The 23,239-nt window shown below is 35.9% G+C and overlaps 1 protein-coding gene across 2 annotated transcripts in view; it reads right to left on the bottom strand.

Annotated features, from left to right (window-relative positions):
• Window positions 1-23,239, bottom strand: part of LOC109075785 (phospholipid-transporting ATPase VA-like) — a 47,643-nt gene that overhangs the window by 10,464 nt on the left and 13,940 nt on the right. For both annotated transcript variants that reach the window (XM_042726145.1, XM_042726146.1), the window contains exons 4-15: window positions 19,334-19,440; window positions 18,486-18,617; window positions 17,698-17,828; window positions 17,208-17,460; window positions 16,374-16,591; window positions 16,082-16,276; window positions 14,179-14,740; window positions 9,745-9,848; window positions 8,700-8,826; window positions 8,082-8,266; window positions 5,739-6,090; window positions 2,005-2,081 (exon numbers count right to left, since the gene is read on the bottom strand). In XM_042726145.1, coding sequence (XP_042582079.1) covers window positions 2,005-2,081; window positions 5,739-6,090; window positions 8,082-8,266; window positions 8,700-8,826; window positions 9,745-9,848; window positions 14,179-14,740; window positions 16,082-16,276; window positions 16,374-16,591; window positions 17,208-17,460; window positions 17,698-17,828; window positions 18,486-18,617; window positions 19,334-19,440 — 2,443 coding nt within the window. The remainder of the gene's footprint in view (window positions 1-2,004; window positions 2,082-5,738; window positions 6,091-8,081; window positions 8,267-8,699; window positions 8,827-9,744; window positions 9,849-14,178; window positions 14,741-16,081; window positions 16,277-16,373; window positions 16,592-17,207; window positions 17,461-17,697; window positions 17,829-18,485; window positions 18,618-19,333; window positions 19,441-23,239) is intronic.

The raw sequence follows: 23,239 nt of genomic DNA, 5'->3' as shown, positions 1-23,239 counted from the left end.
ATAATGTTACATGTTGTCCCATTGAGTTAAAGCATTCAACCACATTCATATGACATCTGCCTTGAGGCCCAAGATCTATCAAGTGAGACACACAAACATGGTGGCATGGCATCCATATACATTCATAAGACAAAAGATTAACATCAGCCTGGTGACAAAACACATTTTTGCATAAAAGAATTATGAAAAGCCTTTCTGACTGGAATCTGGTGAAAATGATCCCCCGTCCATCACCCATCTATTCTTTATCATATGTTTTCGACAGTTGCATGCGTCAGGCAGTTAACATGTCATCTATCAGAATGACAGATACTGCTTTGTCGCCTCTAATTGCGTTTGGGATTTTAATCAGTTACGATAGGCCTGACACCACCATCAGCAATGTTCTCCATCCTCGTTGTCATTCTTTCCACATCATGAAAGCAAAAAAAAAAAAAAAAAAAAAAAACAACAGGTGAGATCAGTTGTTACCCTACTATGTTTGGTAAATTATGGTCTATGGGACAGAGTCATAAACAGATTCTCATTAGGGTTGTTAATACCAAGCGCTGACCTCAACATGATCTCAGATAAGAAGAGCACTTTGGCACACAGTGAAGAGTGGTGCCTCATTACGTCCAGATCTTTCGCTGAATTAATTAATCTGCGTGGCGCATGAGACAGTGTGTCAAACAGATGATCTCATGGCGCTTCCTGTCCCTCTTCTCACCTTAACAGAATGTGTATTATGTAGGCATGCCACTAAGAACAGAGCTGGGGGGGGTGGGTAAGCTATTTGCGGGCAAAGTAGAGATTTTCTGAGAAACCAGAAGGAGATAGGCTGTTCCCAGAGATGAACAAGAGGAGGGCGCTTTATAAATGATCTGCTGAAGGAACCATATGCTGCATGTGGCCCATACAAAGCAAAACTGCTGCCACTGCACACAGTACATTTAGGTAAACTGTCCTTAAGAAAAGGCATGGGTCAATATATCAAGGGAAGAGTCAGTTTTTCCAAATAGTTCTGCTTTAGAACCCAGATTTCAAATCATGTAGCAATTTAATACAGCACCAAACTTCTTTATTGTAAAAACTAAAAATATTGGCTAAAATCAAGCAACTTTCTAGCTTTTTTATTTTATTATTTTTTTTAACAGCGGTTTCAAAATTCACCTACAAGTAACTGTATGCAATTTATACTGAATACATGTACACTTAACACTACCATTCAAAATTTTAAGGAAAATAATACTTTTTCAAAAAGGATGCATTAAACTCATCTAAAGTGAATAAAGACAATTATAATTACAAAATTAACATTCTTCTGTTCTTTTGAAAAATCAATTGATCAAAAAATACAGATTTTTTTTTTTATCAATTTCCATAAAATAGTTAGCAGTCAATAATAGTTAACGGTCTTCGACACTGATTATAAATGTTTCTTAAGCAAAATAAATAACATTTTCAAAAATATTGAAACAGAAAACTTTATTAATTAAATAATTATTTTAAATTGAAAAAATATTGCAGTTTTAAAACTGTATTTTTGTTAAAATAAATGAAGACTTGATGAGCAAAAGACTATTAAAAATAATATTATATAAGGACTAGAGCATTTGTCAGATGTGTCAAGCACATAAAATCAAATTGTGATAGCTGTTATTTAGCACTGCACATTAATATAAAAACAAAAACATAAATTGTGTTCAAACTCTGTAATTTATGCAGTAAAACGCATAATTTATGCTGTATAATTGGGTTGTGAACCACTGGTGTAAGGTACCATTTCTTAACTGTCTGAGTACAGGCTGTCTCTGTATCTTGGCCAAAACATCTTCATAAAACATGAATTATGTATATCCAGAACCATGGTGCATTAACTCTGCAGTCCTGCTTTGCAATGTTCATTCCTCTTGTACTTTACACTTAAGGCAGAGCGTAAAGTGTGGCCACAATGTATGCCTCCCCAATCCCCTTTCAAACACCTTTATCAGCATTACTTCCATCTTTTTAGTTTCTCCTTACCTGCATGCCCTCCTGTCCAGAGATCCCCACCCCTACATCAGCCACTTGGATCATACTAACATCATTAGCTCCGTCACCTAGGATGAATGAGAAAAACAGACACAAAAAGAGTGTGAGAAAGAGGGGCAAGTGAGTTATCAATTCTGTTTCACTCTGCACAATGTCAGCCTGCATTAATGCAAATATTGCGTCAGCAGCAAAGTGCTCTGCTGGCAAAAACAAACAACATAAATTATCCACAAAAGAGCCCAGAAACAAGCTGTGGTTTCTGAAATTAACTGGAATGACAGTGCATTAGCAGGGTGACATGACTTTACATCAGTGTCACCTTTTACACATCTGAAAAATGCTTACTACAAACTCAAATCACACAAGAACCCAAAGAGGGGGCAGTCATGCTAAAGTCTGCATTTCATTCATCAGTTCAAGTTTAAGTCTGAGCTGCAAATTGGTAAAGGAATGCTCAACTAGCAAAGTATCTAAACGCTTCAAATTAACTTCTTGACTGAAAATCAAATATGTTGGCTTTGTTTCATCTTGTTCTATATAATTAAAGTTTTAAACTTCAATTAAGCCCTACTTAAACTAAATGAGGCACACTGTTAAACTATTAAACTGAAACCTCAAACAGAAAAGGGCATAAAGACAAAAATGTTGGCTTTAAGACCTATCTGAAAGAAAGAAAAAAAAAGCCTTCACTTTTAATGGTTATATAGCAGTAAGCAGACTAGTAGTTAGTTAGAGTGGGATAAAAGGTTGTTTGTGTTTGATTGCTGGAGTTTGAAATCATTAACATTATGAAACAGACTCAAAACATTCATAACTCTTGAATATTTCTGATTGTCTGCTGCATGCAAAGCCTCAGTCCAAACAGTTAGAAGTAGTAAGCAATCAAGTCAAAACAGAGACATAATATTCAAAATATCTGATCACAGGAAAACTTAGTTGAGTTAGACATAAAAAAAAAACCCAGAGCTAAAACAGATTGAAGAACTACAGCAAATTTGGTGGATATCACTAAAAAAAAGGGCTCCTGGAGCAGTTAGAGTGAAATAAAATAAAAATAAGCACAAAAAAAATTTACCTTTTTTTTTTAATAATTAAAATCTAGTCTGACCGCCCCTGTATATAAACATAAGAATGAAAGGTGTGGCCATTATGACAGCAATGTGACAACACAATTACATGATTACGAACTGCAAACTGACAACATTCTGTCTGGTGAGAGGCAGAGTGTACTTCAGATAACATAATGTGTGTTCAAAGATGTTTATCTTGGACCTTTGAATTTGCCTTGAGGAGGTTTTTAAAATCATCCTCTGCTGCCTGAGGCATAAGGCACAGTGCTGACTTGACCCCAAGCTATCATCAAAAGCTGACTTTCAAGCTAAAAAGCTAGTACGCTTTGAAGTATATAGAAAAGTAATAGCCTGCTGAGACTTTGTCCAAACTGAAACAAACAAACATGGCAGCCAAATTCAACAAGACCACCTTTATTTGAAGTACACCAACAAAGCAAATATGCTTAGCGTGAGAACCGGTAACATCTGCTGCGAACGTGTCTGTACACCATAAATGTCCATTCATTAGAGTCATGTGGTGAAGACGGCAAGGCTCTATTTTTTTCTGTAAAGAAGTCTGTCAATTTCAGGGCTAAGGAGTTTATTTACAGCACCACTGAGGGTCGTTTGAGCACTCCCTCTCTCATTCCCATCCAAAATGACAGTGTTAATGTTTAATAAAAACCTGCTCCTGTCTTTCCATGAGACATAAATGAATTACAAAATCTTTATCAAGGCGGAGGGAATGACCTGAGGTAACCTGCTCTTTCTGCATGCAGGTGGCTCAGTCTTGATGCACCTTGCATCTCTCTCTCTCTCCCTAAAGCCATCTGGATAATTAGCTAGAGTGCTGCGTAGGCTTGTAAATGTGGCATTTTGCGCTGGGGAAAGGACAGACATGTGCTGTCCAGTCACCACTGAAATGTTTACTTGGCAACACCGGAGACCATTAATTTCCAAATACAACTTGTCAATCAAAAAGTACGAGAAACAACCAAAAAAAGAACATCTATGCTACCAATTTTACCCATTTTGGGCATCTTATAAAGAAACAACCAGTTATTGTTTAACTCTTTCCCCACCAGCATTTAAAAAAAAAAAAAAAACATGCCAGCCACCGCCAGTGATTTTGATGATTTTCACTAAAATTTGATGTCCTACAGTATATTTTGCTATATAAATATTTTAAAATGCAATACACCAAAATAAAGATCAAAGCCTCTACTTTAAAACAAAAAATCTGTTTTATTCTAGCTTAAAGCATTCTTTTTTTTTATATCAACAATGGCATATAGGTAGGTAGGTTTAAAAAAAATTATAATTTTGAGCAAAATGGTGAGAAAATCTAATTTTTATCAAAAACTACACCTGGATAATATTCAGTAGGATTATCAAAGCATAAATCCAGTAAATCGCTTCCATCAACACCTCCAAAGCTTGCACAGCCATATACCACTTCCTGGATCATCATTTTACTTTGTAACATTATGCAGTTTTCATTTATATGCTGTCTATTGCTGATCACATTATTTATCAAATGCATCTGTTTACATAAGAGATTGCTAGTTTTTCCATCCTGTTCACATGTTTTTTGTTTGAGAGGTTTTGTACTCGTTCAGAAGATGTGTAATAGCACCCCCTAGTGTATAACAGTGAAAACATGAAAAGCTGTAAAAACTTGTCTTTGGCGGGGAAGCGTTGTCTTCTAAATTACGAGATAACTATCAATGGTGGGGAAAGAGTTAAAGGGACAGTTCAGGCAAAAATGAGAACTCAGTCATCCTTTACTCACCCTCATGTCTTCTCAAATCCGTTTGAGGACATGTTTTGTACTGATCACAATTTTCCATGCAATTACAGTGAATGGAGACAAGCTTTCAAGCTTCAAAAAGATACAAACGTTTCAGAAAAGTGGTACATTATTATGCACTGAATCAGTGAGCGGAACTCCTTTGCTAGATTCAGAAAGGAATCATTCACATGAGCTTTGTGAATCATTTAAAACATACCACTCAAGGACAAACTTGGGCACATTCAAAGATTTTAAGCGAAAACCCATTTTGTTCGGACAAAATTTCATACTTTTTTCCCCCTCATGAGTCTTTTTTAAAACATGTATGAATGGACCTTCTGAATAAAATATTTGCCTAGTGATATAAATGTCTTTACCATCACTTTTGATCAATTTAACACATTTTCTGAGAAAAAATTCAAAAAGCTTTTGAAAGGTAGTGTCCAAACTATTCATGTTTTCTTTTGAAAGTAGGGATTAAAAGAAAAATCTTTCAATTATTAGGATAGACTTTGTTGGATTGACAATTTTTCCTCACATAGACTATTTTAATGGTGCTCATTGGTGTCCTTTCTGGAGCTTCTCGAGGCTCTGGTTATGTAATTGCATGGAAGACAGTGAGGGTGACTCTTCAATTCTGGGGGAGCTATTCCTTTAAACACAGTCACTAGCATTAGTACTGTGGAACACAGTGAAGTTCATTTGTGTGTATTATCTTAGCTGCAGTTGTGTGATGTTTATGGCCACTAGGGAGTCATCACTTGCACTTTTTTCATGCAACAAATTCAGCTAAATGAAACACTGTTAAAAACTCACTTGAGATTAAGAATTTGCAAAAAAACACTAGATTAAAAAACAACCAAACACATCCAACCACTTACCTATTGCCAGCGTCATGACCTTGAGCTTGTTACGCACTAACTTGACCACCATGCTCTTCTGCAGGGGCGTCGAGCGACAGCATAGAACGGACCTGCAACTTCGAGCCACAGCCAGGAAGTCGTCCTCCAAACTCTTGTCCAGTGCGTAGGCCAAGGTTCGACCGTCGATCACAAGCCCTAGCCGGTGCACCAGGAAGGGGCTGGAGTGGCCAGAGGAGGCCGGGGAACACATTGGAGAAGAGAAGTGGATGCCAGCATAGTCTCTAGTTGCTTGAGGATCTGGTCGAGGGTTGCAAAGGAACTTCTTCTGGATGTACTGCAGACTGTTCTTGAGCAATACAGCACAGGCCTCCTAGTAAGAGTTCACAAACAAACAAAAAAAAAATCTGGAAGGTCATAAAAGGACGTCGAGAGTTAAACAACATCTGGCAAACAGAGAAATTACCCCCATTCCCATTAAAAAAAAAAAAAAAAAAAAAAAAGGAAGATGCCTCTGCTCGGAAATGCAACAAAACAGATCACAATTATGGTATAAATTATATAACATTTACTGTACCAAATCACTTTTATTAAAGGGATACTCCACCCAAAAATGAAAATGTTGTCATTGATTAGTCACCCTCATGTGATTCCAAACCTCTATGACTTTAAGTGAAACAAAAATCAATGAGACTGTTATTCTCAAAATGTCTTCAAAAGTAATCCAAACAGCTTGGTTCCCAACATTTTTCGAAATATCTTCTTTTGTTCCACAGAAAGAAAGAAAGTCATACAGCTTTGTAATGATGCAAAGGCGAGACTATGATGATGACCATTTTTATTTTGGGTGAACTATCCCTTTAAGCAAATAAACATTTGTTCTTACTAATACAGCAAGTCGGTGATTAATACATTCCAGTATGACAGCTCTTTGCCAGTGTGGTTTTTCAAAACAAAACTCATGGATGCATCACGTGTTCTCCAAGGAGACAAAATCATGAAACATCATGAGAGCTCATTCAAAACAGTTCAGCTGTTCTGTGAGGGAAACATCAACAGTCTAATAGTGGACATGCAGGGGAATATGCAAACAGTTTGATATATGGGTGTTTTTTTAACTATAGACACTTTTGGTCCTTTAGGTCGAAATAAATTACCTTACAAAATATTTTCATTTGTGGTGGCCAGATATGGACTTTTGATAACTGATATCTTAGAGAACAGGTTAGCTGATAAAAAGCCAATATATGCAATATCACTATTTAAAAAAGTCTATTTAAAGTAATGATTAAAGATCTGTGCATGGGCAAATTATTTATAATAAACACTGCAATATCCCATAAATATAAAAATGGTCATGACTGACTTTAATTTGAAGATAACACAGGTTACACATACTTAATTAGAACTTGAAAATTAATCAACATTAATTTTTTGCATAATTTATTGTGTGCCTGCTGCTTTTGTTCTCAGTGCTGTCAGTGTAAAAACAGAAAATGTTAACAGCAGTTGCCGATAATTAAACTTACTAAAGATGCCATTTGACAAAAAAAATAACAAAGAAGGATAAACAGAGCCATCCCAAGAGAAAAGTGTTGGGATTGGTTAGTTATATTATTATTATTATTATTAATAATAATAATAATAATAATATTTAAAAAATAAGTAACCAGCCCTTGGGAGATTAAAGTGCCCATAAAACACTCATATGGTAGATGGCTGAGGAAAAAAAAAAAAAAGAAAAAAAAAAAAAAAATAGTACAATAGTGGGAGAAATAGAACTACAGTTTGTATTTTAAAGTGGAACAATCAGACCTACAAGTTATGGACAATACCTTCAGACATTTCTGTCATTCCTGGTTGCAAAAAGCAAAACAAGAACAATAATCAAATCAGAGAATGAATTATTAAATACAAGATCAAACAGAATCTACACCAAAGATATAATATAATTATAAAAGGCTTTTTAACCCCTTGTGAGAACTGATATCAAACATCTTCCAAACTCTGTAGTTGCAAGAAAGTTGTCAGCTGGAGTGGGCAGCTTGAGAGTAATAGTTACTGTTTTAATAAGGCATGTGAGAAACAGTTCCCTGTAGTGTTGGGAATTCTGAAACACTTCAAGCAAATCAAATCTTTCAGTTCAGTTCAGTGATTATTTGTGGCCTTCAACTTCATATTGTTTGGAGAAGAGTAATCTGACCAAATGATTAACTGCAGAAGTAATCAACAGATAAATTGTTTATCAAAACAGTCATTAGATGTAGACTGTGTCTTACTCAGTCAGCATTCAGAGGGAGAAGGAAGTGAGGAGAAATAGCAGAGCCCATGAAGAGAGACTGTAGCAGTGCATGCTGGGTATACCTGTGAGTCAGCATTAAGAGTGATTATCTCCTCCTCTGGGTCCAGCAGTTTGCAGGCATAAGCAATGTTGATGGCAGTCTCTTGTTTATCTCCTGTCAGCACCCAGATCTGAAGGCCTGCTTTCCTCAGAGAGGCGATGGTCTCGGGAACCCCATCCTGAAGTCTGTCCTCAACACCAGTTGCTCCTTTTTGAAAAGACAGACAGAAAGATTTTAAGTGTCTGTTCTTAAGAACCTCTAGATATTAATAGGATAGTTCACCCAAAAATGAAAATTCTGTCATTGTTTACTGACTGTCAAGTTGTTTCAAGCTTGCATGACTTGCTTTCTTTTGCTGAACATAAAAGAAAATATCCTGAAGAATGCTGGTAACCAAACAGTTGCTGGTCCCCATTGAATTCCATGGAAAAATTACTATGAAAGTCAATGGGGACTAGCAACTGTTTGGTTACCTACATTCTTCAAAGTATCTTCTCTTGTGTTCAGAAGAAGAAAGAAACTCATACAGGTTTGGAATGACATAAATTATGACAATTTTTATTCTTGGGTGACCATCCCTTTTACACCAGGTGCAAATTAGTCCTTGATGGACTAAGAGTGTTTTAGGAACTATTATTACCCAGAAGTTGGAGGTTGGTCTCTAGTCGTAATGCAGACTCAAAAAGCAGCTCCTCCCTCCTCTGTATGGCTGTCTCGGCTTCCAGGTGGAGTTGTAGCCAACTGGCATACTCCTCCTTACTGAGAACCTGGACCAAACAAATACAATCACATCACTGAGAGAGGTGCAACATCAGTATTATTTGCAATAAATGAGTTTTGATAAGGCACTGGTTGTCACAATATTTCAAAACATTTTTCTAGCTTCAAAGGGATGCGTGAAAAAAGGAAAAAGAGAGAACAATGCAATAAGGTATTCTGGGTGCAGGTGGAGAAAATAAAACTAACACAATAAGAGGCTTGTTAAACTTTAAGCAGCTCCATTTATGTATGAATTCACACTTAGCTGTGTGAAAAATAATTGTATGCAAGCTGTTCAAGGCTTCCCTTCTTTTAAGGTGACTGTTTAGCAACAGTGATAATGAAGCATGCCAAAAAGAAGAAAAGATAGAATTCATACTTTTATTAAAATTACATAGGTAATGTTAGACCACAGCAGCAGAAATCTGTGTCTGAAGATTTAAGGAAGCATGTGAAGGTTTGTTGAAAAATTGGGGGAAAAAAAAACAAGAACAACACATCTTATCACATCATATGGCAACCAGACTCCCATAAGGAGCTCAAGACACTGAGTTAACAAGTCAGAGAAGAACGCGAGAGCATAAATTACTATCCATGAGATGTGGAGAAAGAAGAGAGATGAGAAAAAGATGGACAGAGAGTGAGAGATCTGTCACACAGATCAGCATTCTGGGAAAAATCTCACAGACTTGTAAACCATCGATGCAAAAACACTTGTACATTTTCAACACAAACACTTTGTTTTTATCCAGTAAAGTCCACCCAAAAGTGTAAATGACAAAATAAAAATGAGTGCTGTCAACTGATTAAAGATTCATATTAAATATATATCAGAATGAATGTAATTCAAATACATTAGTTGTGTAAGATTACATTATATCATATATATAAAAAAAATTCTAATTGTTACTGAGAGTCCGTGTTACCTTTTTGGCGATACAGAGTGTCCTGAGACCATCTGCAGCATAAAGATTTAAGTAGTTTTGAGTTTTATACAAGATTTTCCTTTGTCGTTTTCCTTTGCAATCATCTGCAATACAAAAACACAAAGAAAACCAAAAAGATAATTAGACAATCCATCAAAATATTCTAACATTTAGAGAAGGATTTCCTAAACAAGTATTAAACACACACAGTTTGAAAAACACATACTGTTAGCAGACAGCTAAACTAATCACTTCAGCCTCCTTAAGGATGGTTCTCTATGTTGCCATTGGCTTCCTGAACAAGGCCATTAGATTTAATCAAGATGGCAGAGTGTTTTGACAGGTTGACTGGATAAGCTGGCTACGGAGCATTTTGAAGTTTATCGCTCCTGTGTTATTGCTCAGTGCATTGCTTCCTGGCAGGTAGAGCAGAACAAACTGTTTGAGATGATCACTTCCCAACATGGATGACCATCAGCCAAGACGAGGGGACGAGAGTGCCAAACCTCACATTTTCACCGAATGATTCATCACCACCCCTGCAACTGTGGGACGACTGGACGTGTTTTTCCAGAGACTGATGCATAGACTCAGGTATTAAATGTTCTTAATAAACCTATAGATAAAGTAAATCCCCACATCATGCCCTGACATGACCCTTCAAAGAGTGAAAAGGAAAAGTGTATTAAAGTCTTTCATAACATATGCAACATAATTTTTAAACCACTAGCAACACAAAAGGAGTAGTATGAAGTATGTACAAAAGTAAGTAAAAGTATGTCTTGGAATTTAACCAGAGAGGCAGCTACTCACAGAAACAAAAATGATCACAGAAACAGAAATGATTGCCATTCCCTTAGCAAAACATGGTGTCCTTTCCAACATTGGTAATGGAGCACACTTTGGAATATTTTTTGTATATGTGCTTCATTTTAACATGTTACATAATGACTGGAAACACAAAGGTACTGTTTGTTTTTCCAAATCTTTATGGTTGCCCGGTCAAGACCGCTTTATGTCAATGAAGTTGTAACCATTTTCTTGTCAAAGACTCGAAAGCGGTGTGGCTCAGGCTGGCACCTGTAGTCTGTTTTTTGTGCATTGTGTCATTAGACAAGCATGGCAAACATCCCACTGCTTCTGAATGGAGTGACTGTTCCTTCAGTTGGTCTGCTGTGTTAATTGGAAGCCCACACCCAGAGGTGAACAGTGACTCTAGCGCCTAAAGTACGGGAATATACACTTACAACAGTTCATAGTCTGTAGTGAGGCACAGTCTGGGTGTGTGCGTGCAATTTCATGCTAACATAGGTTGGACACTAATAAACCTGGGGTTTTTAAACATATTTCCAGGCTGCCAGCTAAACACATGGCAGAAAGAGGAAATGACATAACTACTCGCAATGGCACTAGCTTATTGTCCATATAGCTGAAAAAGTCTCAATCTCAACTGCACAAATCTTTAATGCACTTTCATTGGAAATCTATGGGGCAAGATATTCGCTATAATCTTAGAAGCAAACAAACAAACAAACAAACAAACAAACATGTATAGCCATTCTTAAACATGTTAAAAATTAGACTCAACCACAGATTTATTTCTGTATTGTGACTATTTTTTTTTTTTTTTTTTTTTTGAAAAAAAAGTAGACTAGAGATTTCAATTCATTGGTTGTTGATTGGATTTTGAGATATGAGCATTGCACCCAAAAATTATTGTGAGCTCTTGGGAGATTGTGGTAAGGCAGGTTTTTAAATGCTGAAAGAAAGTTATGACATTAAAAAAAAAAAAAAAAACATGGATGAATCGCTCACAATAAGATCTAAAACAAGTATCATGCTGACTTTAAGGTTTTAAGTATTTTAATTTTATTATTTACAGGTACCAATGTAAAACTCCTTGAAAGGAAAGGAATGTACTTGAGAAACAACATTGTATTTTATTAAGACTTGTACTTGTATACTTTTGCCTGAATATTTGTTTTGTCTTACTCCACTTCTTATTCTACAGTTTTCTTTTCATACAGCAAATACATAACATATTTTAAATATAACAAATTAAACACAAGGGACAAAATCTGTCAGTGCAGTAGTAAGATGAGGTACACTAAATATATTAAATGTGCAATATCCTTATATTTATTTGTTACCCCTCCATCCAAGTACATCTCTGCATCTTACTCTATTCTATTCCATTATCATCTATAGCACAACTGCTCATACAATTTATTTATTTGCAATTTTTTTTTTCTCTGTGTGCTGTTGTTGTACTGGAAGCTTATGTCACTAAAACAAATTCCTTGTATGCGCAAGCATATTTGGCAATAAAGCTCTTTCTGATTCTGATTATGCAATGTTGCTTCAAATAAATTCTTATTTATTCCTCTTTTTTATTTAAATTTTTTGTGGTTTGAAAAATATTAGTCAATCTTTCAAATGCACCAGGAAACTAGAAAATTCCACCCAAGGGAAGGGTGTTGGTAACACAACCATACGTTTGTCTGTTTAGAACAGTAGCCTATGACAGTCAAATATTACTGTTCAAATATACACACTTTTGAACATGAGAATTATGTTCATATTTTACAAAAACTGCTTATAAACCTTTTTCAATTGCTATATTAAGGTAATAAAAACACATTACAACAATGTGATTTTTGTTTTTATGAAACAAGTGACAAATATTTCTCTCTTCTAATCTGTAACATACTGAAAAAAATGCTAAAGAAAGAAATAACACTGAAAAAAATCCATTTACTGATTTATTCTGCTCTTTCCTCCAAAAAGATGAGCAACCAGACCGCATTTGAACTATTCTATGCCATTTAGATATAAAGCACAGGGCTGTGCATGTAGTACTTCTGTTCAGTCATTTATGTACACAGCATTAGAGAAAACTGCCACTGGAGCTGTTCTCGTGCCTGGAATACTAATAAGCCAGTCTACCTATGCCATTAGGATAGTTTATTACCACTAAAACCCTTGGCTATACATCAAGAGCCAAGAACAATCTGGAAGCCATCCAGAAGATGTTTGGGTGAAGGGGGCGTATTGGCCTTACCATGCTGACTATGTCTACCAGCATAGATCAACAGTGTACATCAAAATCCAGAGGCCATTTTAAGCACTCCAAAGACATGAAAAATTCAAAACATTTCCTTGAAAAATCAAACTGTCTCACTGTCTGCTCTTACTAGACGTTGGCTATCTTTCTTTCAATTTCTTGGAAAACAAAAAATATATCCATTCAGTGTTCTGAAGAAATCAGATGACTTTTGGCCATTTGGCCGTGAGCCGTTATTCATTAATTCTGCTGGAATAGGCCTCATGCGCCGTCTAACTAGGGCACGGGAAAAAAACAGACTTCATTAAAACTTTATTATGATCAACAAGCGTTCTAAAGCATAATCAACACTGAACATCAAAATAAACTAACCCAGAATATTTGATTCATTTCATAAGGGGGAAGGTTTGACAGCATGCCAGGCGTTTGTTAATCTGAATTCCAAATATAAAAGAGGAGAGCCATTAAAAATAAAAGGAATAATTCAAAAAGTGAAATTCACAGAAAGTGTCTTTTAGAAGCTACAAGATACAGCTTCAAACTTTCAATAAGATGAACTTTTCAACAAGATGTTATGAGTTATGCTGCTTTTGTCATATCTGTAAAAATAATAAAGAAATAATTGACAATGGGTAGGTGAATTAATGGGAAAAAAATACACCACTCAAGGCAGTTATAAACTATTTTTCTTTTTAAAGAAATACTGGATACTTTTATTAAAGAAAGGATGCTTTAAATTGATCAAAAGTGACAAAAGCATTTCTTAAGTTTTTTTTTTTTTCATCTTAAGATCCTAAAGTAAAAAAAAAACAAAGTATCACAATTTTTTCCAACAAAAATATTAAGCAGCACAGCTGTTTTCAACATTGATATTAATAAAAAATGTTTCTTGACTTAAGCACTAAATTAGCATATTAGAATGATTTCTGAAGGATCATGAGACCTTGAAGACTAGTTTAATGGCTGTTAAAAATTCAGCTGTCATCATAAATATATTAAAACAGAAAACAGTTATTCTAAATTATAGAATTATATTTGTATTTTTTTTTTAAATTATATTTGACATAATATTTCACAAACTTTTTGATCAAATAAATGCATCTTACCGACTCCAATAAGCACAATCTTTTAAATGAAAATACATGTACATATACGTATATAAACATGTACATGTATTTGAAATGGAGGGAGAGAAAGGGGCATTGGGATTGGGACATGACATGAGCCAGACTCAAACCTGCATCACTATAAGCATGTAAACTTCATATTTTAAATATACACTGCAATGCATCCGTATTATGCATCAGAGCAGCTAAAATGTTGAACCCTAGATAAGTGTGGGAACAATGTGCTCATCAATGGTAGCATACCTGTGGCTGGTCTGATCAAATCCATGATGACTGAATCGGCACCCTTGGTGTAAACTGTGATTTGCTCAGTCAGCGGGTGTTTTACCACCACTGACATCCTTTTTCTTGTGGAATCAAACCCCAGTGTGTGCAGAAGCTCGAAGCTCAGCTTGCCCAAGTGTGGAAGCTCCACGGTCACCTGATCCGGTAAACGGCCGACAAGAGCACACTTATAGGCCCGGGCTGCATAAACCAACGCTGCCTCGTCCGGTGACTCTGCCTCATATCTGAGCTCGCATTCATCCTGAGCCAAAGCTTTTGTTTTATCAAAGTTGGGTGGGACGGGGCTGAAGGCATGCTGCAGGTCATGCTCCGGACGCTTCTCCTCCTTCAGCTTTGTGAGTGTGCTCTCGGCCGAGGGGGAGGACAGCATGCTGCAGCCCACTTTATGGGAGGACGAGCGGTTGGTGGCCAGACTGGAGGAGCTGCTGTTGTTGGAGCCAGAGGTCAGGCGGCTCGGAGTGAAGCGCTTGATGAAGTCCTCAATGGTCTTCACTGGAGACTTCAACTCATAGCGACGCACCTTGATAAGATCCAAGGAACATTTGTCAAAACAAAACTCCTTAAATATTTGTGTGCATTTAATACTGCAGCCAACTAGGAGGATGATTTGTAAATCATTCCATAATAGATGGCAAGGCAAAAAAAATTTTAATCGCACATACAATGACCTCAAGAATTTTTTAAATACTTAAGCACACTGCACTTTGAACTCAAATAAAATATCAAACCAAGAGCCGTTTATTTTAAAAGAAAGATTTACAAGACTAAATAAAAAAATATATATTTTTTTAATTAATAAAAACCATATAGACGTATTTAAAAACAACAAAAATAAGATAAAAATGACAAAAACACAAACGTGAGATCAAAATTAACAACAATATTAACTAAAATTAACATTAAACCAGAAAACTAAAATAAAATTTAATTTTCAACTAGACACTAAAAGAACACTGGTGTGAACAGAATCCACTAATAATCACCTTGCGAACAAATGGTTCAAAATAATCTCAAAAATGGTTTAAGAAAAGTGAAATTTGTTCTAAGAAGAGCTATTAATTTGTTTGTAGATGCTATTTGGTTTGATGCATTACATTTTAATTCAAGCTTATTTATATATTTATCTATTTATTTATTAAAGATTTCATTTAGCTTGTGTTTAACAAATTTATGCACAATCACTGTCAGAAGAGAGGTTTAATTAAAATAATTGTGATAGAGAAACTGCAAGTTAATGCAAAAGAATTATGGCAGAACTTCAGGCAGCCATCAATTTAATCAAACACCAAATGCAAATCACTCGGCTCAAGATCAGACTTGTATTATGAAGGGAGGACATATCTTTGATCGCAGTATCTGCTTGATCTCACATACACATGGAATGGAAACAGAAAGGGTGGATTTTGAGGGCATCTCATGCCATAAATTAGTAGAGGGCAACATTACACATTTCAAGGATAGACCATAAACATCTTTTACACAGAAACAGGAAGTTGCCCCAATTCTCATAGCAGAAAACCACCAAAGGAAGTTAACTGCGGCCAAAAAAAAACGACACAACCCACACACAAGACATTAAGAAATTTGTGTGATCAAAATCTGACATGAGACACTTCAGTTGTCCTCAGATTAAAACGAATCTCAATTTTAAACCACTATTTAACCGATATCCATGACCTCAACAGCCGTTAGTGAAGCATGATACCTGAAAAAAAGCCAACAGGATTGAAATGACTATAAAACTATTTACTTTCTGCACTGACTTCTTCTCAAGGGAATGTCCTGAATTGTGTCACATTACTGACGTAAAGTAGGTTGCGAATGTCAGTCTCAGTTAATTCCTGGTGGTCGGTCTGCTTACCTTCTGCCGGGGCTGATTGGGTGAGGACACAACCACAGTGTTGCAGATAGTGAGAGCAATGAAAAAGTCGAAGACGTCACACAGGTCAGGGGGGATCTGGTTCAAGGACTGACTGTGAAAACGCATGAACTCCATCTGACTGCTGCACTCATTGACTTTATCCATGAGCTGGGGATCTGGAGTAATGTCCTTTTCCTGTCAAACCGATAAAATAAAAGAGCAAATATCATTAAGCATTGGGATACTGAGCAATACATGTACAGCTTAAGGTGGAGAAGATACATTTTCTAACCATGGGACTGCTGAAGGCAGTGTGTTTGGACAGAATGCTGGCCCGTTTGGCTTCGGCTCTGCTTCCCGTGCGACGGTGAGATTTGGTGCTCTGTGATCGCAACACCACTTTTCCACTCTGATGGCTGGTGACGCTGTCCCGCCGTGGGAGAGTTCCACCATGAGATGTACATTCCTCCTCCTCTGAATCCATTTCCTGGTACATAGCAAGCCTCCTCGCTGTGGGACAGACATTCTTTGAAACATTTGGGCTGTACATTGAAGAACTAAGGCTTCAGGCACTTTTTCCTCATGCTATTGTTTAATCTGAGCTACCTTACTGGGTCACAGGCTATAGACAAAGTGAACTACATATACATTAATTCATTCACTCTCACTACTAATTGGTTGCTTATTAGCATGTGTAATACTAGTGTATTGGCGGTTTATAATTATTATAAAACACATATTAATTCCTTATTCTGCATGAGTATAATTTAACCCATATCTAAAGTTAACAACTACCTTACTAACTATAAATGAGAATATATTGAGAAAAAGTCATAGTTAATAGTCAGTTAATAGTGAGAATTGGTCCCTGAAATAAAGTGTGACCTAATTCTGCTACATGTATTTGAATGATCTACATTTGCGGGCTTTTTGATATATGCCATTAATTGTGATCACTATGATTAATTACATTAATTGGCATATCATGTAATTAACTCTATTAATATTTTACATGATTGACAGCCCTATTATTTATACAACATATTGCTCATTTACAGAGAATTAATGGTGTGGAACGAACTACACTGGCCCTTGCTTTAGCACTGCAGATGCTGAGAATCCTAACCATTGGCATCATGCGAGTACTCGACTCCTGCCACAGTACAACGGCGAAACACCATCTTGTTTTCCGTGAGCGTGCCGGTCTTATCAGAGAAAATGTACTGCATCTGGCCCAGGTCTTCTGTGATGTTCAGAGCCCTGCACTGGAGGTGAGAGTCTGTTTCCTCATCGTACAGCTCCATGTCCTGATGGATAAAGTACACCTGGCATATCTTCACTATTTCAATGGAAACAAAGAGCGAGATTGGGATCAGCACCTGCATCAGAGAAAAAGAGAAGTAGAGAGGTTTGTTATAAGTTCATCATTTCAACTACTGCTGAGCCTACAAACCAGATGGCAATTAAAGGAAACGTTCATCCAAAATTAAAAAGGAGTCATTATTTAATTCCATGGTGACTTTAAATCTAAAAGAATTAGATTTCTTCTACATACAGAGAATCAATGTTAATCTGAAGCACATGGTAACATTCCCCTTACACCACTTGCTTTTCACCTGCAAAACTATAATCATGGTCAGGAAGAGATAAATGGCTGAGACCACTGGAGATAATTCTGTTCCCTCTGGGCTCAGGACGTCAAAGACAGGCCTCTTATCTCCATACTGGAACATCCACAGGCCATGTCCTAGAGGAGGTTTCAGAGACAAACACTTGACTGTATAAGGCATGGTAAAATAAAATGGAATCTATTTTTTTTTTTTTTTTTTTTTTTACTGAAGATGTAAGGAATCTAAAAATGTTGAATTAAACCAAAACAAATCACTGCTTCCTCTAAAATGCTTCCTCAAATCAGATTCATTCAATCAGACACCGAAGAAGTATTTTTATTGTGGTAAAACGTATAAAAATATAAATCTTTCACTGAAAAAGGAATTAAAAATGGTTTATACATTAAAATAACAAGATTGTTAACAAGATCTCCAAATGCTTCATTAAATAATTTAACTTCATCTTGTTTGATTTTTTTTTGGTTTTAATTTGGGACTTAATACAAAATATAAGATTATTCATAACAAATGAATCAGCAAAAGAGCTTCACATTACGTAACACTTTAGTTAAAAACCGCTACAGAAAAAGAAGAAGAAGAAAGAAAAAAAAAAAAAAAAAAAAAAAACTTAAAACAGTAACTAACACAATAGTAAGTAATATTATATGGATAGTTTGGATGAGCCACATATGACATTTTAAAATAGCCATTATATGCACACCTCACAAAAATTTCAGTTATGACAGCATTAATAACTTTTAAGAAAAACTGCCAAGATGCCAAGCTTTACGTACCGATGGCGGAAAAGAGGCACATGACCAGAAGTATGATGACACACCAGAACACATCTACGTTCATCTGCCGCTCCAGTTTGCTGCGTTTATAACGAGGGCCGTTGTTGTTCAGCATTGCTTTTGTTTCATGACCTAAGAATCAGTGCAAAGCAAAACACTCACTTTTTGTTATATTAACATGAGCTGCACCTGTCAGATGACCAGCCATCAAACAATTTCTATGTAAACATGAAAATCACAAATCACACAAATTTAGCAATTTTGTTCTTTTTGTTTGTCTTAATACTAAGTATTTACCATACCTTTTTGATTCCTTCTAAATGCTATTTGTAAAGTTTTTTTTTTTTTTTAAATTCTTGGAGAAAATGTGAAAAATTTCAAAATAAGGGAAAAATAAAAAATAATTACATACTAATGATAAAATATAGATATTGTGTGAAAATGATTTAACACAAATTACAATTGTCCAACAGTTTTTATTTCCTTCACAATCCATAATCAAAAGTTAGTGTACTTTTAACAAATTTGTCAGTAAACTGCATACTTGAGATGCATGTAAAGAAAAAAAGATGGTAAATAATTTTTAATAGAATATTTACAAGTACGTAATCTCCAATAAAACAGCATCATTTCCCAATCAACCATAACTGTAAATTTATAAAAAAAAATAAAAAAAAAAAATGAATTGCCCTCTTTTGTGATGTGATGAAATTACTAAGATAAAAGAGCACTTTTTGACATAATACATCATTTGAAATGTGATGGAAATGACACTTTAGTGGACAGCATGTCAAATTAAACTACCGTAGTGGACATTTCCAGTCCTGGTTTGAAAAGAAGCAGCGTACCTGCATAAATGATGATTCCTACAGCCTCCTCTGTGTTGCGGATGGTGCAGCCCCTGAGCAGCAGATTGTCTTTGTACAGCCCGTCTCTCTTCCCACTGCGATGGATTCTGTCATATACACCATGCAGGTTTCATTTATCACACTTGTAACACAACATATCTGTGAGGATTACACATAATCTACCTCCAATCTGAATTCCTCATTTGCTAGAACTTCATTAGACTGGAAGCTAACAGCAACCGTATGATGTGGATATTGCCAAGGGATATCCACATAATTCTCCATCCCTTATTGTTGATGACCACATCGATCCATCATATTTGACAGTCCACAGGGCCAACTGGATCTCACATTCAGTCAATGCAGCACTTTTTGTAAAATCCCAAAGCCGTGTCATAAAAGAACCGAGCAAAGTAAAAAGATTCGCAGGATAAATGAGAGCGAAGGAGTTGCGGGGAATGAAATCTTAAATCCAACGAGACCTCCGATCTGAAGGTCAACATCGGGAAAAGGAAAAGGTTCAAAAGGCCCCAGGGCTAAGCTTCCTGATAAAATGCAAATTAACTAGTGATATTGCATGTTTAGCGCTGAATGCTAAACACCTGTGGAGGGAGCTCAATAAGCTTTAATGCAAGCACTAATCCTAGTGCTAAATTCAGGATTACATCTGTTAGTTAAAAAGCTGTTTGCTGTTGCTGAACTTTAGTTAAAAAGCTGTTTGCTGTTGCTGAACTTTTCCTTTGTCAAATTATCTGACAAGGTCTCTGGCAAGTTTCTGGTTTTTTATTCCATAGTAGTGCATTTATCTTTGAGCTTGGCCCTGGTTCATACCCAGACCTGATATATAAGCTGTATGTACACCCCATGCTGTCAATCACAGTTCTGGTTTACCTCAGAGCCATCTGCCTATTTCTTAGCTCAAAGTATAGCCAGTCAAGAATGGTCCAGTTAGGCCTTGATGGTAAATGTAATAACTGTATATCATATGCCTCCAAAAAGCATCTTTCTCTTATATAAATATAATTTATGTATTCTGATGGAATAAAATGTATTGTAATCAAGATCTAAACTGCAAATAATACATCATATTTCATTTTTTTAGGGGGCTCGTACAAGCATAGTTCACTCAAAATTGAAAAAAGTCTTACTATTATATCTTTTAGGCTTTTATTATATATTTGTTATATTTAAAAACACAGTAAAACAGCTAATATTGTGAAATATTATTACAATTTAAAATAACTTTTCGGTTTAAGTTGGTTGTGAAATGTAGTTTGTTCCTGTGATGGCAAAGCTGACTTTTTAACAATATTTGGAATTTTTTATATATTAAAATGGAGAACAGTTGTATTTATTTCGCAATATTAAGTTTTTTTTTTTTTTAAACAAATAAACAACCCTGGTGATTATAAGAAACTGGTTATAACATTTTAATATTAAAAAGACAGACAGACAGATAGACAGATAGACAGACAGACAGACAGACAGATAGATAGACAGATAGATAGATAGACAGATAGATAGATAGATAGATAGATAGATAGATAGATAGATAGATAGATAGATCTTGAATGCAAGTCACTGGGGCCAGCATTCACAATTCTTTAAAACATCTTCTATTCTGTTTTACAGAAGAAAGTCATCAAGTATCTCAGGCATTCATTATATTACGGTATGTCATGCATTCAAGACACGTAACACAGAAGTAGCCTAAACAAAACAAAAGAAATATATTGTGAACAAGACAACAAAATAACTGCAACTAAATTAAAAATTTAAATCAAAATTACAATATTTTTTACTCCACTTGAAGGGCATATTAGTTACATAATATTTACCATTAAGGTGACTGGACCAAAACAACATGCCCATGCCCTTTAGGTATCATCTCCTAAGCATGCACTGCAAATATTCGCCAGCTGGGATGATATTTTAACGCAATAAGCTGTCGCTCCAACAAGACACAGTCCTTGGCGCCCACCATGCATTATGTACCCCCTTTTGCTCCGGTAAGCCACTTTGACAAAAACAAATTCTGGCAGCACACCAGAAGCATCTGTTCTCCATCATCCAGGGAAATAAATGTCATAATCCTTCTTGTTCCTGTCAGCTGACTCACTGGCCCGGGTGTCATTACCATACCATGTGCAGCAGGTTTTCATCTAAACACGGGACATATACTTCAACCTACACAGCCCTGGCTAAGGCACTTGTTTTACTACTGCTACAGCAGTCTGCTCAAATATATTATGTATGCTAATCTCAAGCCTTTGACCTGTATGCATTAGCCACAATTTAAGACTTTAAGACAATACAATCACTTTGAAAGTCTAAATACCAGATTAACAAGCCTTTTTAAAAAGTGAGAATACAAGGATTCCTGGCACCACTTTATGAAACAGGGGCATTTTCCAGTTTGAAAAAGTGATTTAAAGAAGATTTTGGAGGATTTTAAATATCCCATCAGATAAATTGACCTATACTGTCAGATACAGACTTGATGGTAAAATGACTGACAGTTTTAGAATGTAATTTGACATTATAAACCTTAAAGGTCAAGAAATTAGAAGGTGCTTCTTAGAATTTAATGAGGCTACTTCTATAAATATCCACTTTCAATTATCATATTGCATATACTATAGCTTGGTAATTGACCAATATCAAGACCACCCCATACTCTAAATCAGAACACAACTTAAAAAATACAGCAAAACTTATCCTTGAAGAGTTCACTTTTTAAAAATATAATAATTTTATCTCTCAGCTTTGTACTTTGTTAAATTTATAGAATTGTACTTTAAAATAATGCTTTTAAAAGAGAAAAAAAACTAGTGTTAGTGTTGTAACTAGTGTTGCTTTTGTCAATGAAAATGATGACTAAATATCGTGGTCAACGATCTTTTATCACGTGACAAAAACAAGACGAGACGCAACGTAAATGCTGGTCATGTGACGATGACTATAATTAAATGTATAATGCAATATTTTTGATGAATAAAAACGTGACTAAATGTGGTTTACAAAGTAAAAACTATGCTAAAATGTCTCTTCATTTTTGTTGACGAAAACGAGATGAAACAAAATGTTATAACATTATTTTGTCTCGTTTAGTTGCGTTATTATTATTTTCCAGTATTTCTGTTTCCTGCATCTCACTTCAGGGCTGCATCAGGTCGCACTGCCAAGACGCGACCGACGTCACTTCCTCGCGGCATTATTAAGAAGATGACAACAAACAAAGTTAAGCAGGATTTATACTTTCGCCTGGCTCCGCTGACTGCAAACGCTGCTTCCCAAATGGACGAGGCTTTTATACTTGTTGCGTTCGCCGTTGTACTATTCTTTGAAACGACAGGGGAGTGACGAGGAGTAACTGTCCTCTAAAACCATCGGGAATCACCGGTGAGAAGTCATTTGCCAGTATGGCCAGTACAAGTCTTGTGCTGAATGAGTTGATGAATTAATAATTTCTTTATGTACAAACTTAAAACAATCTTAAACTATTGGCTGTATTTCGCATCAAACACAAGACAACTTTAAGCAAATAGTGTATGATTAATGCTAAATTAATTCTAATTCTATTTTATACTATAAAAATAAAACGTACTTCAAATAAGAAGTCTTGGACAAACTATGCAACAAAAAAAATGTCCCCTTCACCTTATCGAGTTTGAACTTCATATTAAACTGCTTCTGTTTCACACAAACGCCGGAACAGATGTGCATGTTCGGCTAGAATTGCCCTGAACTCGTGCATGTTTGGATGCGGCGTTATGCGGAAAGTTACAAAAAATGCTGTGCACTCCGCCACAAGAAATTAGTTAGCATGCACTCAAAGCGAACTTCCGGCAACACCGCGATGACGTCATATTTTCCGCGCTCACCCAAGCAAACTTGCGGACGCGT

This window comes from Cyprinus carpio, chromosome B6, assembly GCF_018340385.1.
Source record: "Cyprinus carpio isolate SPL01 chromosome B6, ASM1834038v1, whole genome shotgun sequence".
NCBI lineage: Eukaryota > Metazoa > Chordata > Actinopteri > Cypriniformes > Cyprinidae > Cyprinus > Cyprinus carpio.
This window is presented reverse-complemented; position numbering and strand designations above follow the sequence as displayed.